General features: G+C 43.3%; 2 protein-coding genes across 5 annotated transcripts in view; both read right to left on the bottom strand.

Annotated features, from left to right (window-relative positions):
* Positions 1-3,047, bottom strand: part of FBXW9 (F-box and WD repeat domain containing 9) — a 30,283-nt gene extending 27,236 nt beyond the window's left edge. Inside the window, exons 1-2 of one of the 2 annotated variants that reach the window (XM_061616713.1) lie at positions 2,533-3,047; positions 641-1,080 (exon numbers count right to left, since the gene is read on the bottom strand). In XM_061616713.1, coding sequence (XP_061472697.1) covers positions 641-1,073 — 433 coding nt within the window. In that variant the 5' untranslated portion in view covers positions 1,074-1,080; positions 2,533-3,047. The remainder of the gene's footprint in view (positions 1-640; positions 1,081-2,532) is intronic. The other variant, XM_061616714.1, reaches the window with a different exon arrangement.
* A 1,411-nt stretch (positions 3,048-4,458) lies between these two features.
* Positions 4,459-18,331, bottom strand: part of TNPO2 (transportin 2) — a 48,142-nt gene continuing 34,269 nt past the window's right edge. For all 3 annotated transcript variants that reach the window (XM_061616716.1, XM_061616715.1, XM_061616717.1), the window contains exons 18-25: positions 16,989-17,076; positions 16,405-16,503; positions 15,291-15,386; positions 14,691-14,766; positions 13,450-13,549; positions 12,008-12,082; positions 7,665-7,794; positions 4,459-7,012 (exon numbers count right to left, since the gene is read on the bottom strand). In XM_061616716.1, coding sequence (XP_061472700.1) covers positions 7,687-7,794; positions 12,008-12,082; positions 13,450-13,549; positions 14,691-14,766; positions 15,291-15,386; positions 16,405-16,503; positions 16,989-17,076 — 642 coding nt within the window. In that variant the 3' untranslated portion in view covers positions 4,459-7,012; positions 7,665-7,686. The remainder of the gene's footprint in view (positions 7,013-7,664; positions 7,795-12,007; positions 12,083-13,449; positions 13,550-14,690; positions 14,767-15,290; positions 15,387-16,404; positions 16,504-16,988; positions 17,077-18,331) is intronic.

The following is an 18,331-nucleotide window of genomic DNA, read 5'->3' on the forward strand; positions in this document are numbered from 1 at the left end:
GATACTTCCCCCCATCCAAAGTGTTAATTACAGAATTGAGAAAAAAAGAGCCCATGAACACTACCTTCTGTCCATTTTAACTTTTCTATCAGAAATAACAGTTGGTTCCAGTTCTTTTGTTGCCCTGGGACAGCAGAGTAGAAGGACAGCACACCCTAGCCTTTTCCATCAATCAGGACCCAAGGGCATCAAGGTGGAGACCAACCTGGCCTTATCCACTGCCTAAAGGCCCAGCAACAGCAAGGAGTTTGCTCCCCACTCCCTGCCAATGAGGACCCTTGTAAGAACTAAGAACAACTGCAGTTTCCTTTTGCGTCACATCTTTTAGACTGCAAACCTGAGAGCAGGGACCAACTTATTACTGATTGTTCTAAGCTGCTGTAGAAAAATATTTTTCAACTGAAGAGATGGTTAAAGATAATTTAGTTAAATAATTAAGCAACAGCTATAGTTGCTCTTCCCTTTCAAAAAAAGGAATAGAAACCCTATTCTTTAACTCCTCCACATTACTTTAACCCCCAGACAAATTCCAGTTTCAGCCTTACCTAGAAGTAAAACACATAACAAGCTCCTCTGATAAAGCTAGATCATAACTGAGTTAATGAAAGAATTGGTCATGGTAGCCAGAAAGGGAACTCACCTTCCACAACTGGATAGCTGCCCCCAATCCTCTTCAGCAGACGAATTCTCCAAGTAACTTCATCCTGCACAATATCTCTCAGCGTTTTGCAGACCAAAGGAAGGACACCCAAGACAAATCTGGCCTGCAGGTAGGAACAGATCTCCAAAATCAGCTCCAGAGGCAGAGATAACAGCCCTGAAGCTATGTCATCAATAATTGGAGACTTTTTTAGTTCCAGAGGAGGAGACCTGTGATCAGTTGCTCGGGCTCTACCACCTACTGAGAGAGATTCAGGAGGAAGGCAATGGGATGCCTGAATAGACTGGCTTGAAGACCCAAGAACACGTTCAATGTACTCCTGAGCCTGGGTATCCGGATCTGCTTTGCTCTCTGTGTCGGAGTCATTGTCAGAGCCTTGGTGCTCAGTAGAAGAATCGGGACCTGCATCCATACTTATACTGAGAACAAAAGGTGAGAATTATGGTAAGGAGACGTGAAGCTATTATCATAGCTACCACTATAATTTTTCACATGCTACAAAGCGTAAGCCATACAAATACTTTTACATAGGATCCTGTATTTTCATCCTAAAAATCTCAGGTGTAATTGCTTGAAAAAAGTCATTGACTACTAGACAATTTGAAAGACAAGATCTTATTTTTTATTATATTTATACCTTTTGTCCAAGGAGCTCAACAAGGGTACACAGTTCTTCCCTTCCTCATTTTATCCTCAAAAGAACCCTGAGAGATAGGTTAACCTGAGAGAGAGCGACTAGTTCAAGGTTGCCCAGTGAGATGAGTGGAGATTTGAACTCCGGTCTCACAGGTCCTAGTCCAACACTCTGATCGCTATACCACATTTTAGTCATTCAATGCATGGAGTGAGGGAATGGTGGGATTGCACAAGCTGTTCATGCTTCTAGCCTCCATATATTCATTCGAAGGTCCAAACAGAGCTGATACAAGCAGAACTCTCTGTGACAAGGGTGGGGATATTTTCAGCCCAAAGGCCACATGTCTTGATGGATAGTCTTCTGGGGGAAATGTATTTCAGTGGTAGGTGATCCAAAACCGAACATACACAAATGTCATTAACACATATCTACCCATCTGTCTATCTATAAGCCTTTCTCTTTCTCCTATCTCACAAACTGCTTTAAGCAAACCACTCAGCTTCACTACAACAGCTGTCATTCCCCTCACACTTATTTGAAAAGGCATACAACACTCCTTTGCTCTGTTCCCCACTACAGACAGTAGTACCCATCAACCTCAGTCTACCCTCAGCTGGTCCCCATCAACCTCAGTCTACCCTCAGCTGGTCCCCATCAACCTCAGTCTACCCTCAGCTAGTCCAGACCTGCCTACCTTCTTACAACCAGTCTTGGGGGAGATGTTGGCCCTGCCTACTTGTACAACTCAGCCAGAAGGAAGACAGACCTATCATCGGCTATGGCTCTGTCTGTCACCGGATCTGGCTCCAGCTACATTTGGTCTCCCTACATGCTACCCTACTAATCCCAATAGGTACCCGCCACCACCGACTACAGAACCTGTGTGTGGAGGAAATTGGGGACAGGACACTCAGCCTCCCCTTCTCATATTGGCAGGTCTGATATTAACTACTCTTTTTTCTAAAGACACGAGAAACTAAACAAACACAAGAGCATTAGAGGAAACAGATTCGAGCTGAACAGTTTCAGATACCTGCTGACGCGATTGAGAGCCTTCCGAAGCTTCAGTACCGACATACTCCCTGCTGTCACAGCCGCAGGTTGCAAAGTCTTAAAGCCGAACCCCCCACGAAGAAAGGGACTGCTGACCAGGAGGACGAGCAGCAGCAGCATCTATTATTTTCCCTTCGTCCAACCGCCTCCCCACAAATCCACTTCACTCCCCTCATCTTACCGTAGAAGTCCGGGAGATAAAGTAGGACGACGGCTAGGCTCTCCAGGCGAGCGTAACAAGGAATGCCAGATCCTGTAATACCAAATAAGTAATCCAACATACAGCGCGATGGTCACGCCCGCCCCAGAGATGCTAGAAACGACGGGAAGGTTTGTTATGAAGATAAAGACTCAGCAGCCGCTCCCCTCTGCTTCTCCCTTCTCCATTTACAGGGCCATTGCCCCTCTCCCTCGTAGGCCAAGCCCCCTCAACCCTTCTCCCGAAGCGAAGCACTGAATATCACGGATCCAAGGCAGCCTCTCCCAGACCCCGACAAGATCTTCAGAAACCGCCTTCTCGCGTCCCGTCTCCAAGGAGAAACAGCTTCCGGCGCGGAGTAATGACGGCATCATCTCGCTTTTTCTTAAGAGGCCGACTTGGTAGCTCTGCAGTTTTCCCAGCACTATTCTTTCTTTTTAAGAGGCCACCATGCAACTCAGTGTAGTTTAAGGGGCGGGCCTTTCGTGTGGCGGCACTGGACTGCTTGCAACGTGGATATCTGCAGGCTGCTTGCGCGAAAGGCCTGCCTTATAGAATAGGCCTTGCTTCCCTCAGCATATATAGCGCAGAATTGCCGTTTCAGTAAATAAAGCCAGTTGTCGTACCATTTTAAGGGCTCGAGAACTAGTTGTCTTCCCTTGTCATAATGGACTGCGATCAACTATTGGCTAAATCAAACATGGCCAACCCAGAAGATTGCATTAGAAACACATCTGCAGATCAGGTTTTCAAGAACTAAAATAAGGCAACTGTAGCCATTATATAAGGTTTTGGGTTTTTTTAAACTACAAATTTTAGCATAAGGCAATTCATGAGTTGCATCTTTTAACGAAGAAAGTCGAATTTGATACCTGCACCTAAAACCTTACTCTGGTAAATCAAAATTCGCTGAACTTTATGACAAGAGAACTTTCAGGTCTAATTTACTGAACATGTTATTCACCAGTGATGAACATGTTCAGAAACATGAATTACTATTGTTAGTATACAATTGCCTTAGTACAGCTAACTACATAAGCCCTTTACTAATTACATGTAGACTGGGACATCTTTTACCATTGTCTAGAACAGCCTTTCCCAACCAGTGTGCCTCCAGATGTTGTTGGACCACAACTCCCATCAGCCTCAGCCAGCATTGCCAATGGCTGAGGCTGATGGGAGTTGTGGTCCAACATCTGGAGGCACACCAGTTGGGAAAGGCTGGTCTAGAATAAAGCCTCTGGCTGCAACCTTATTTACAAGCTAATTAAAATCTACTGAAGTCCACTATGCTTGCTGTGAATAGTTAGTATCCTTCTGCTTTGTTTCCAGAAGACTACAAGCTCATAGTCAGTCAATCTCACCTTAAGAACTCAATGTGAATATGGTTTTCTCAGGAAACTGCCTTCTTTCTAGGGTTATTAAAAATCTGCACTGATTTCCTGTTGTGTTCTGGACTCAATTCAAGGTGCTGGTCAATAAAGTTAAAGGGATTTAAGCAGCTTTGGTAACTTTATTGGCAAAGACATACAACTAAGCTTTAGAAGCACACCAAGGTAAATCACAAACCAAAAATGTCACTTTTGGTGGAAATAGGATTTCATCATTCCACATAACATTGATGCACTTCTGAACTAGCAGGGGTATATAATCATTCCACCAATATACATGTTGGCATTGTGAAAATTTGGAAATTCTATCAAAGCCAAGTGAGCTACAGCTAAAAGGGACTTTGCAGTTTCCTCTGATGTGATGACAGAACAATTACCTCACAGCAGGGCAGGCCAATTGAAGGGTTACTAAAGACTTAATATTTGGATTTCTATGGTAACAGAGTCTGGTCACTAGGACTTTTATCAGAAATACACATCACATTGATGAAAAGAAACTGATGAGAAACATGGAAACTGGAGTCACAAGAATTTTTTTAGTTGACAAAAAATTATACATAAAATGAGAAAAATCTCATTTGAGCAAGGTGCAAGCAGCTGCTTCAACACTAGGTACACTGCAGTTCCACCATTGGAAACATTACGGCACATTTACAAATATACAAATCCAGGATTAACAAACAGGAGGCAATACTAGAAGCACTTGTACAAAAGACAAATTCCATTTCAAGAGGCAGTCAAGTCAAGTAGCTTAAACTTCACTGGATGTATGAAGAGTTCACAGCCTTCTTTCTAAATTTCTGGGCACAAGCCAGGCCTCTGCCTGCCATAGGTGCACATTTCTTGCCCATGGGTTTAAAAACAAATTGATTTCCCAACAGAACCCTCAGCTTTTTCCCTCAGGATCCGATAGGGGAAGTTGAGATTGAGGCACAAGAGGGAACACTTTTAATAAAATCATTAAAATGCAAAGAACTAGCCAATTGCTTCCAGAGACCTGCTCGAGTTCCACACTATTAAAAAGACAAATTGAGGAATGCATTTGCAAGTTTACTATCTTTTTTTGAACCAGGTATCTCAGAAGAGTGCAGAGGTGACCCCCAGCAATCAGATCAAAGGATGAAGAGAACAGTTTTCACTCGGATATGTTCTGTCTCTAAACTGAAAAGGGTTTTAGGTCCCAAAGCCTGCACAATAATGCCCAAGCAAGTTCTACGACAAAGCTCTGAGAACTGCAAGCACTGTAACATGTGAAACAGAGGCCAGGGACTGAAAGGAAAATTGAGAGGGAAAAAGCATCAGTGAAGTTTAAGTTACTGAGCAATCTCACAAATACTTTCAGAAATTCACCCTGCTGTACTCAGTGTCACTGTCAACTGCTGTCAAAGAAAGCATCTCCTTATCCCAGAAAAGGGGTGTCCATCCTCTGTCATGCATGTCTTCTTTAGTATCTTAGTCAACCCACCACTGTATCTACCATGCCAGTGCAATGCAGGATATGAGGCACAGTTCAACCCAGTTGTCTGGCTACCAATCCTGATGCTGCCCAAGTTCCTTTGGGGTCTGCTCTGAAGCTGTGGCTGTGGCTCAGTTCACTGGTCTCTTCTTCCTCATCACGCCGCCTGCTGGCAATCCGTTCCTTGGTCAAGCTCTATTCATGTTGACTCTGCAGAATATTCCTGGTGACTTTTTTCATCCCTAGCACTCCCCACTTCTACAGACGTTGCTCTCATCAGGTGAAGCAGTACCCCCTTTCCCCCATATCCTAGCTGCCTTTGGGAAAATAGGCTTGCTTCTACTTCACATCCTCTTCACTTACAATTAAAAAGCTATGGCTTCACTATATCAAATTCGTTCAGCAAACCCCAGATAATATTTTCCAGGGATTAAACACATTTGGGTCTAATGAGAATTCCTTAAGACAGCAACTCCGCTAAGCATGCAGCAAAAGCTACGAGCTTCCACTGGCCATGCATGGAGGGCTCTATTTTATTAATTCCTCTATGCTTTATGTTTACTGCTCCAAAATGGTGGATGCGGTGTAGAACTCCCTTGTCAGAACGTGTAAATTACCATTATGTACAAATGCCACTCTGACCACAATAGCGTAGGACACAACGGTGTGCCATACAAAAATGATCAAGTGCACATTGGTCTCCGCCTGCCTTTGGCCAGATGGAATTCCGTTTCCCTCCTTGCTCTCTCTTGCCTCCTACAGATGCAATAATGCAATAGCAGTGTCACAAAGTAACCGCTGAACAACAGGGTAACAGATTCATTGCACTGTGGCATCTTCTTAAAAAATGAAGAAATGCTTCTCCAACAGTATTTCTTATGATAAGGACTGCTCCCTAGATGGCAGGCAGGTCCCCACAAAGTCAGAGGCTGCTTTTGCTCCAAGCATCACATCCAGCACACAGTGCCATGGCAACTATGGCAAAAAGGGTTTGTGGGTTTCCTTAAGATTCCTAGATGAAAATGCTTACACTTAGTCATTATGGGCTACTCACAGGTTCACTAGTCTACTTCTTGGTCACCATGCAGTCTTGAAAAGGTGAATAGCTGATCTCTTGAACACCGGTGACTGGAAATATACAGCAGTATAACCCCCTTGGATTGAGTTTTAACCCTTCCCTCTTCATCAGCTGGTATTAAACCATTATATCTTTTAATCCCATTTTAAAACCCGATCCTTTATTTATTCATTTATTTATTTATTAGCTAGTCCTTTATGATGGCCCCTAGACAGATCCCCTTCTCAGGAGTGTTGCAGTTTAAGATTGCTCCCCTTTCTCAGCCCAGGTCCAAGTCCCACCCCACCCCATTCCACCAACGATGGTCTCTGAGTGAAGAGACCTTTTACCTTCCGCTAGTGAGATACCCTGGTTTTTGTTTAAATTGGTCACGGAGGCCCACCCTCCCCCCAACTTTTTAAATTTCAGGAGATGGGGAGTGAAGTCATTTTATGTCCCACAATGCTCTTCCCTTCCTCCCTAACCCCCCATTAACAGGGATTTGCAACACTGGGTTGTAGACGAGTTCCCAGTATCCCTCCCAGCGCACACAGGAACCTGAGGAAAGAAAGAGATAAGCAGTGTTAAACAGAAGCAAAAGTAACCAGCAGAGTATGCCTGACAAATCCCACACAGAGCTTCACATCATTCAGAGCTCCTAGTCAAGCTCATGCAAACTACTAGTATGCATTGGAGGACAGACAACTAACTTGATTAATCTCTGTGCTGCCAAACTGTGGTCAAAGCCATAGGGTAGGGTGGATTTTGACCTCTTCTGCTAACATTCATCAGCAAATATTAATATGGAAGGGCTGACCCTCAAATATCAGGAAAAGAGGAATTACAGTTGGGGAACTTGGGCTTTCCTGCACTGCCATCTCACAACACATCCCATAGCAAAGCTCCTTTTTTGCTACATCTTGAGCCACAGCATGGCTAAAAGGATGCTCCCTATACAGGATATTCATTGTTTGATCCCCACATTTCCATTCTTAAGAGCCTCTGCTCAATGTCACCTAAGCACTGACTCTGCATCACTGACAGGACAACCGAGTACAGACCACCTCAGTTGTCTCCAGCATTCAATTCCTCCCTTCCACCTTAGCTTCTCACCTCAATAGCTCCATTCCCTTCTTAGTCTCTTCTTCCCTACCCCACCGCAATTAAATCCGTTAGAGATGTAACACTATCCCACATGCTAGAGACTTACCGAGTACGGTTTCACTGTTTGCCTAGACCCCATAGAACGCAGCTAGCCTCTCCTTCAGAAGTGGAGGAAACTGCTCTGAGAACTGCTGCCAGTTCTCCTCCCCAACTTGATCTTTGAAGCCGTGAAGAATCTGAAAACAAAGAGGAGGAGATTATCACAAGGGGAAGAAAAGCATCACACATGCCCATAACTGGAGCTTCATATGGGCTTGGAGAGAACTTCAGATTCCAGCCTCTAGCCTGTGTACCAAGAGTGGGCAGCCTGTTAACCTTAGTTAAAACTGCAACTGAAACATACACAGGTGTCCCCAAGTTTGTTTTGCAGAGTTCAGCTACATTTAACAGTTTCATATCATATCATAAGAAACTCCAATCTGTAGCTTTTAGACACAAGGGCAAGACTACAACCAATGGGTGGAAATTGCAGGGAAGTAAATTTTGATTACATGGTAGGAGGAACTTCCTATGGTAAGAGCTGTTCGGCAGTGAACAGACTGCCTTAGAAAGGGTGCAGGAGGGCTCTCCTTTGTTGGAGGTATTTAAGCACTATAGATAACCATCTGTGACAAAAGCACAATGTTTATTTCTATTAACTTACAGTGCCTTGCAAAAGTAATCAGACCCCTGACCAATGCTCTCATACTACTGAATTACAAACGGTACATTGTAATTTCATTCTGTATGATATTTTATTTTGAAATGCTGAAACTCAAAATCAACTATTGTAAGATGATATTGGTTTTATGTTGTGATATGAGAGCACTGTAATATGAGAGCATTGGTCAGGGGTCTGATTACTTTTGCAAAGCACTGTATATTTAGGTAGGTTAGGGTTAATAGAACGTTGTGTGACTGGCTGGAGGGTTTGCAAGGGAAAGTAAAGCAAATGAGTGAGTGGAAGGTTTAAACAGGGAAAAAAGTGACAGTTGGGGTGACTGAATGTAGAATGTTGGAGTTAGACGGGTAAGTTTGTGAGGTAGATAGTGTGAAGTTTGGGACATTGTGGGTTGGGTTTAGCGTTCGTAGGAGCGTGCTTAGGTAGGCAGGTTAGGTTTAGGACTATATTAAATATGACATCTATAATTTGTTATCATAATAAATTTTTATTTATTTGTTTAAAATTCCACATGTGTGCTTGGTCTTTCCTATGCTACCAAACAAGGTTCTAAATGCTAATAACTACATATAAACCCACGGTATAAACCACATCCAACCCGTTAAGCACTTCCAGGGAGGAGTGGGATTGAGGAGGCTTGTAGTACACTAGGTAACTAGCCAAAGCTGAGGCAAGCGTCTTTGGGGCTCCCTGTTTAAAACGTGAAGGAGCAGGAGGAATTGCAGATGTGGGACCTGGGACAAGACACCATCCATCAGAGATACTGTATATGCATCCTGCATAGGATTGGATTACAGGATCTGCAAGTCTATGATCCAACTCTATGATTCAGTGATCCACTCACTTGATAATAGCTGGAATCTACCCAACCTCTACTGTGAAATATTATATGCGTTAGTCTTAAAAAAAGAATGAATTCCTTTACATAAAAATGTACCGCCTTCCATGACAAAATGCCCACTTAAGGCAGCAACGGCAGAAATACAGTCCCATCCAACTGATGTAATACTTTTACTGAAAGACATTTGGGGCATTTAAAAATACATATTTCTAATTGATTTTTATTAATTATAATTTAATCCTGCCCTTTGTCCACAGATCTCAGGGCAGGTTAAAACAATAAGACACACAATCAAATATTAAAATCATTTATAATAATTCACTACATTCTGCCGTCCATGCACATTATATATCAAAGGCCTGACCAAAAAAATACACATTTTCCGTTGGTGTCTAAAACTAAGGTTGGTGCTAACTAAATATCTGAAAGGCGTGCATTTCATAATGAAGGTGCTATAGGTGAGATAATTAACTGCTGAGTTATCTTGAGTTTCCCTCACTGATGGCACTAAAGGTCTATCCAGCCAGATCTCAAGTCACAGGCTGGTTGGCAACTCTGTCTCAAGTTGCATAAGCTCTGTATATCAAGACTAGAACCCTGAATTGGACTCAATAACTAAGTGGCAACTAGTGCAAATGCTTCTGGACTGGCGTTATGTAGTCCCTAGGTGAGAAGCCTAATAGGAGTCTTGCAGCTGCATTTTGCATTAGCTGCAGGTTCAGAACAGTCTTCAAGGGCAGCCCCACATAAAAAGTGCATAGCAATAGTCCAACCTATCCCTTTCCAGGAATGACCATCACTGGAAACAGGCACTCCATGCCACTGAAGAAACTTGGACCTCTAGTAACAAGGAGGAATCCAGGAGTATCCCCAGACTGAGGACCTTATTTTTCAGAAGTGTAACCCCATCTAGAACAGGTCTCACAACTAATTCCCAGACACAGGAACCAACAATTCATAGTTCCTCTGTCTTGTCAGGACTCAGTTTCAGTTTACTGGCTCTCATACTGGACCAGCACAGCACAGCACAGATTCTGATGACATGGAGAAATACAGGTGGATGTCATCAGCATATTGATGACACCTCAGCCCAAAACTCCCGATGACCACTCCCAGTGGCTTCAATATAGATTTAAAAAAGCATGGAGGGGGCAAGATTGAACCAGGCAGGACCCCACAGAATAACTGCCATGGGGCCGAGCAGAAGCCACCACCACAACTCTCTGGAACTCATCTTGCAGGTGCCTCCCACTCCCAGCCTGCAGAGCCAGTTCAAGGAGGATAGCAAATGACAGATCAAGAAGAACAGGTCAATCAAGGTAAGCAAAGCACTTTTTGTGACAAAGCCAGACTTGAAACTGAAATTGCTCCCAATCTGGGGCAAGGTATTTTTTTTTCATCCTGAGGGCCACATTCCCTTATGGAGAACCTTCCAGGGACCACATGCCAGTAACGGAGGGGCAAGAAGCAAAAGTAAGCAGAGCAATGGATTGTCTCTTACCTTTGTTCAGTAGGCTACATTTCAGCCATGCAAAAACCAGAGGTTTCTATACAGACACACACAGCTCTATCCAGACAAGCAAGAGGCATCACCACAGTTGAAGGTCACATTCTCAAACATGTTGTCCAAGGAGGAGATATTGGCCCAGTTTGCAAGTAACACTAAGCCAAACCATAGCATGAACAAGTGGGTCCTCAGAGTGAAGATCATGGCCGCACTCCTTCGCCAGTCCTGCTGCCGCCATGCTAACTGGGGCTAAGCTATGGTTTGCCGCCCCAGGCTACCACTATGCTAACTGGGGCTGAGCTATGGTCTGAAAGCACGTAAGTCCCAGATCCCAGGTTATGGTCTGAAGGCACATAAGGCCAGCTCCCTGCTGAAGCTAAGCAGGGTGACGTCTGGTCAGTGCTTGGATGGGAGATCGCCTGGGAAGCATATGTAAGCCGCCTTGGGTTTCATGAAAAAGAAAGGCGGGGTATATATGAAATAAATAAGCTACGGTTTACCGCCCTGGGCTCCTATTGGGAGGAAGGGAGAAATGACTGACTGACTGAAGGTTTGGCCGGTCTTGTGGTTTATCTCCTGCAAACCATGAACTTGGGTTTGGTCTGAACACTAAACCAAACCATGAGTAGCCTTGGGTTTCATGGCAGCAGTAGCAGTGAGGCAGGAGTGCAGCGACCATCATCTTTGCTTCAGGACCCCACACATTTGCTCATTCGCATGAAGACATGGTTTATGTGCAAAGCAGGTCATTTGCAACTGGTTGAAGGTTGTCACACACTTCTGGGTCCAGAGAGGGCTTCTTGAGGAGGAGTTGCTAAATATCAGTATATTACCATCACATTTTCAAGCTTATCTGTAGTTACTGGTGCTAGCAATGCTTAAAATGAAAGCCACAAATTAAGATTAGTACAAGTCTGCTGGCATGGCAGAAGTGGTTGGGTCAGCTGCATTGCCCACTCCTGGACATGGCTATCAGTTTCAATTAATATTCACACATCCCAATGTGTGTCACGGAGCAGTCAAAGTGTACCCCCCTAAATACCATCATTATGGCAGATTAACATAGATGCCCAGTGAACAAAAGTCCATCTTTCAGCATGTTCCAAAACAAGCTCAAGTTACAGGAAACCAGATTTCGGCTGAACACCAGGAAAAATTTCCTAACTGTTACAGCAGTACGACAATGGAACCAATGACCTAGGGAGGTGGTGGGCGCTCCAACACTGGGGGCATTCAAGCGGCAGCTGGACAGTCACCTGTCAGGTATACTTTAAGTTGGATTCCTGCACTGGGCAGGGGGTTGGACTCAAATGGCCTTATAGGCCCCTTCCAACGCTACTACTCTATGATTCAATGCCTCTCTCCACAGCAGCACCATACCTTATAAAACATGTCCCTCAGGTCATCCTTGGGGCTCACCCAGGAAGCAACAGCATCACAGAAGAAAATAAAATCCTACAGAAGAATAAGAAAACTCAAGAAACATCCCAGCTCACTAGAAACAAATTTCCTACTGTTCTAAACCAGCACAAGTTTTAGAAAACGAAAAACACCACAGAAACATAACCTGTATCACACTATAGAAGTTGGTGGAAGAAAGCTGCTCTTCCTAGGTGACAAACAGAAAAGAACCTGAAGGAGGAACCTAAGGGAGCTGCCTAGTACTCAGTTGTCATGTGTTCTTGCCTCTCCTAGGCCGGATGTTTGTGTGTTAACCCATTGTTTTCCAGAGTCTTCTTGTACTCTGTCTTTGAGGAATAGTGGATTGGATTAAGACTTGCTCTGCTCATCGAATGCTCTCAGGATGGGGAGAGGCGATTTTCATCAATTCCTACTTCCATCTGCAGTCCCTCAAAAAGCTGCTCCAGAGGGTTTGGGGATCCTCTGCAGTGTGGAAGTGGTGCAAGGAGAGGACTGGCAAAAACAACTTCTTGCAGGAGTCTCCGGTGGATTGGAGTTCTTTCTATTCATGGAGGGGTGTGCCTGGATTCGACACATAATGATGAAGACCACCATGCCCAGCATTTGGTACTTAAGTATACGGATTCTGAATATAGAAGCTGGTGATTTTGGCTGTAATGACTAGCAGTTATGATAGTCCTCTAAAGCAGATTTTGGCAGGGGGTGGTGTAAGAAGGAATAGTCCAAAATTGCTTACCTCATTTCACTGACCGAAGCCTTAATGTCAGCTGGGAAACACCATTGGACACAACCCTATCTGACAAAGTTGTTCTAACAATCAACTCTTACACACATTAAGCCACCAATTTCTCCTTTCAGTTGTGTCCACAAACCAAGATGGAAATGGTAAAAAGGCTATCATAATGTTTCCACTTACTGATACATTTTTTTCCTCACTGTTTGTACTGCATCTAGTGATATTATATTCCTTTTATGGTGGGGCAACTAAGCAGCACACAGTATTCCAGTTGTTGATGCACCAAAATAAACTGTTTAAATATTTAAGATACTTGCTGCTTTGGATTCATTTATCTCTTTCTTACTCGCCCTATACCATAAGATCCCAAGGCAGGGGACAGCAACATACAATATAACGTTATAAAAAACAGATAAAACAGTTGCAATCATAAAAAGAAGTAAACCCATTCCACCAGAACAAAATATTTTAAGTGTTAAAACCCAGGGTACATTGCCCTTAAGAGGCAAGGTACAGCAATGGGATCCAATCATTTTGCCACACATTTATCACAGAGTCCATTCTAGGGATCAAAGGTATCCTCTTGCTAGGAAAAATATGGTTATGGATCAGGCTAGCATACACAGATACTCGCAAACACCCAAAGATCTCTCAACATAATTACCTGAACAACTCCACCAGGATTTACTCCAATCATCATACATATGCCACGGAAGGCAGAGTCTTTCTCTTCATTATCGCGTATGTTCCTCAGGGATGTACACCTATGAGCCAAAGCATACACTTTGCACACTGGAGAGACAGGGAAGAGCAAAAATAGCTCCTTCCCCAAAATCCATGCAATAACATTAAGGCAGAATAGAAGAGCTAGTTTAGTGTTTTTAATCTGAAACAAGGTACAAATGTAAGGATCAAGATTTTTTGAATGGTCAAATATTGGATCATTTCTCCTGCCCAGTGTGTGCTCTTCCACTGATCATGCTTTTAAAGTCAGTACTCAGTTAGAGCACTCCTTTGTGGGTATTTAGAGACACCATGTAAACACAGATTAGTTGGAATTAGGCTGCAAATCTCTCTACAATTGAAAGTGGCAGAAAGCAGGACAAATTTAAATGCAGTCAATTACATTTTAGCAATTTCCCACATAAGAAAAGCATGCTCCACATATGCTCTGTTTTAAACAATACTGATGAGCACTCACTGTGCAACTGGAGTGTAACAATGTAGCCATCCAAAAAGTTTCTAGATATTGGGGGGATGGGAAGAAGAGACAAAAGGGGAGCGGCATGTAGGGGAAAAGTTCTGCCACATGTCATTAGTTAACATCACAAGCAATATCAGAGGTTTCCCAAGACCCTTGCATAACTACAACAGCAATGGATGCACTGTTTGTACTGTGTGTACTGTCTACATGCTTTGCACTGTAGAGAGTGGATTGTATTAAATGCCCTCTATGCTCAGAAGATATTTCCACAATGGGACTTTACTTTCCTCTCACCCCCACCCCACAGCCTCCTGTGCACCCTCAAAATCTGCTCCAGAGGATTGGGAGATGCTCTACAGATTTTGGGAGTGCACAGGGTGACAACTTGCTACAGGGTGGAGAATATAAAGGTGAAACCACACTGCACAACCATAAGTCCACTCATGTAACACTGGATCCTACCCAGTGTTCAGAAAAATGTGATCCCTCTAATGGAAGCACAACCTTGAGCGATGATATACAGAGACAAATATTAAATCAAAATTGGACAAAAACTGATTGTGCAAAATGCCCCAAAATGCCCATCTACTTGTTCTAGAATCGTCAGAGTGCCAGACAAATTGAGAGGGTGGCCCCTGTGTGTTATCCCCTGCAAAGTGAGGCCAAAAAGCCACATCTCCTATCTGAATACAAACACTAACCAAGGTCTGATAAACTGCTGCAGCATCGGTGCCACCTCCTGAGGGCAGACGTAACCCAAGCGTCCAATCGTGATGGCTAGAAAGGGGAGAGAAACAAGCCTGTCACAAAGTAGCAGCCTTGTCAGTTCTGTTGCATCATGAGTTTAGAAGGCAGGATCAACCAGGGGCATATGGCATCACAGGACCTAGACCACATTAAGTGTATAATTCAATAGTAAAAAAGGATTAGGTAAAAAATATAGTGCTCAAGAACCATTTGCAAATGCTGTGTGCAGAAATGGCCAGAAGAGACTACCAGGAAAGCAAACTAACTCTTTGATCCAAGAACATGGCCCCCATGGGGCCCTCAAGAAGGCACAGAACCATGTACTAGTCTGCTTATGATGACTGTAGTGTTAGTGGAGGGATAATCACAGAACCCCAAGATTTAAATGCAGTTCTGTATGATCAGTCATGTGCTCCAGCATAAAAAAGCCAAATCCCATTTCCAAAGCACATGCATGAAAAAGAGCACACAAATCCTTTATCTGCAGATTGGTAATAAGCACAAGGGTAACAAAAGGGAATGCAATTAAGACACAAATTAGGATTCCATCTCACCTGTGTTCTCCAGAAGTGTTTTGGGGGTGTTTGGCCGATTGATTATCTCCACAAGATTATTCAGGACCATCTGAACATATGGTTGCATTTCAGCCCCTGGTAAAACAAATAATGGTCAGCTGAGCCATGCATAGCTCCTAGAATCTGGGTATCAACCTTGAATCTCCACCTATTAATACTCTGCTCTATTCTACACATATCTCACTTAAAAGAGGAACAAAACTGAGCCTTGACTTGCTGGTTCACAACCCGAAGGAAGTCAAGAAAAACTTGTGCCAGACTTGGATAGTTAAATAACAGGCAGTTATTCATACATAAAAGATTGAGTGTTGAAGAAACAGAGCAATGCCATCAGGAGTCTAGACCAAGAGGCTAGACTCCTAGCAGGGTCACCCAAGGTAGAATGGTCAAAGCTGAGACACCAGACTAAGATGCACCCAGACTCAGAGGAAGGCAATGGTAAGCCACCTCTGAATAACTTTTACCATGAAAACCCTACTAGGGTCAGCATAAGTCATAATCAACTTGAAGACACATAAAGCACGCAATCATATACACAAGAAGAAACCACGTGCTTCAAGACAGGCCAAAATTAGAGGTTAACACAGTTACTAAATAGATCACGGCTATCACTAGATAGACTCATTAGAAATCTATAATATAAGAGCAAGGACTTTTTTAGGTCAATAGTAGAAACCAATCTAGTTGCACTCAAGAACTTCAGCTGTAATACAGCTATCAAGTTGACTGGGGGTTTGGGGGGAATCTGGCTGGCAGGCCAGATCTTAATTTCCCCAAACCTTGGGGCTTTCAAACAGCCCATTGTAAATATCCCTGCTCTGCTCTTTAAGCCTCCAATTTTCAGAGGCCCAAAGAGCTGCACAGGGATGTTTACAAAGGGTTTTCAAAACATCCCCACACTGCTCTTCCAGCCTCCCAAAACCATCCCTTATGTAGACATAAACTACCTTAACAGCCGAAGTTCTATTCATTCTAAATAGGCTCAAGACCCATTCTTCTCCCATAAAGAGCCAGGAAGGGGTACCACTGCCAAGTGGCATGGTAGCACAAAGTTAATTGCTACAAGGTTACTATGGGTCCCTGGTATACTTACCCATCTGCATGCAGATTTCTCCAATTGCCCAGGTGGCATTATTGCACACAGAAATGAATTCTGGATTCAGGTTGGTCCCTAGGATGGGCATGAATTCAGCTGAAGAGAAGAGATATTTATTCATTTAATTTAAGCATTTATAGTGTGCCCCCTATATCATACTGATTTAAGGGCTGGGTATACAAAAGGTGAATTACAAGCAATTACATTAGCAAAACAGATAAAACACTAGTAATTCAGTCAGCAGTAATTAGCACCAAGGCAAGGACCAGGCCTTTAGTCCCCCAAATCAGTACCCAAACAAGATCACTGAGTTCTCTTCTCAGTAAAGGCAGCAAAGCAATCCTTTCAACTATAGCTTCAACTATAGCTCAAGGCCTCTTTCAGTCTCAGGTCAGGAAGACAGCCCTAGGTCTGGCCTCTGGCACAGCCAAGATGACAAAATATTGATTTTTTAAAAAGAACATGTAATCCACCCATTCAAAAATATTGTAATGTGAACAAAACAAACAAAAAGAAATAAGAACAAAACACAAAGTTAAAACAACAGGAGGTCTCATGGCAAGAACTCAACAGGTACCTACCAATGCATGGCTTGACATGCATGAAACAGGCCTTGGTAAGGTCTCCTAGAAGTGCAAAGGAGCTCTGCCGAACTTCGGGCATGGTGTCCTACAAAAGAGAGCAAGGATGTTTAGAAGGACTAGTGCTGCATGAACCATCTTGACTGCAGTCTCTCTCAAATATTGACATTAAGGTGTATGCTCACTCATAAGTGATAGAGGGAAAACAAAGTAAATGTACAAGGTCCAGGACCCTGGATGATACTGTGTATGTGAGCTTATTCACTATCCAATTCTTCCTCTGGGTCTGCACTCAACAGATTTCTCTCAAAAGACAGCGATAAACCATCTTTTCCTATTAAAATTATTATGAAGGAGCCTTGTTCAGATAGTATGTGATCTGGCTATTAATGGGGGCAGACCCTCTCCCAAATAATGAGAATAATCCTTTCACTGCTGGCTCTGTTCTCACCTTGCTTACCAGGATAGTAGGAGGCTTTTGGTTAGGGAAACCCTGCAACTGCTGCATTTCACCACCTGAGCCATCTCTTACAACTGCCAGTGCATTAAAAACCTTTGTAGAAAACTTATTTTGGGGAGTGCATATCAAAACCTGAAATCCCTAGCCAAACATTTTTTTCAAAAGGTAGTGACTATGAATCCTGCTGTCTGCTCCACCCCCCCCATTCACCCAATTATTCTTACAACTATTTCTAAATTCATTTTTTCCACTTGTGTTCTCTCACCATCTATCTGGTTCCCTATCAGGTCCAGTCAATTCCTCCACTCTTCCACAAACTTTCAACTTGAACATAGCAAAGAAATCAAATCTTATCCCCCTCCACATCTCTTTCAGTGTTCAACACAATTTTCCCAACCTCTACAGTTTCTTTGATGTTTGGTAGGCCTAAATCATTTTTTTTAACTCTCATGAAAAGTGGACGTTTCTCTATTGAAATACATTCTCAAGAGTAGCACACTTAAGAGAACAGCACATGACGTAGAACATTTCAGACACACCCTTTAAACACTCAACACCGATTATGCCGCCTGACAAGATCAGCCTCGCAAGACCTTCTCTCAGTCCCACCTGTGAGAACAGCCAGGCTGGTGCGGACCAGAGAGAGGGCATTCTCTGTTGTGGCCCCCACCCTCTGGAACTCCCTCCCTTTTGATCTCAGACATGCTCCCTCCTTGTCCAGCTATCGCCGAGCCTTGAAGACCTGGCTGTTCAGGCAGGCCTACAAGATTGAGACAGAGTAATTTATGTTATAATGAATTAAAGGATGTTTTTTTAATTTTAAAACTGATGATGTTATTATATACATATGTATTGTTTTATTCTTGTTGTTCGTCGCCTAGAG

This window comes from Rhineura floridana, chromosome 3 (genome assembly GCF_030035675.1).
Source record: "Rhineura floridana isolate rRhiFlo1 chromosome 3, rRhiFlo1.hap2, whole genome shotgun sequence".
Lineage (NCBI taxonomy): Eukaryota > Metazoa > Chordata > Lepidosauria > Squamata > Rhineuridae > Rhineura > Rhineura floridana.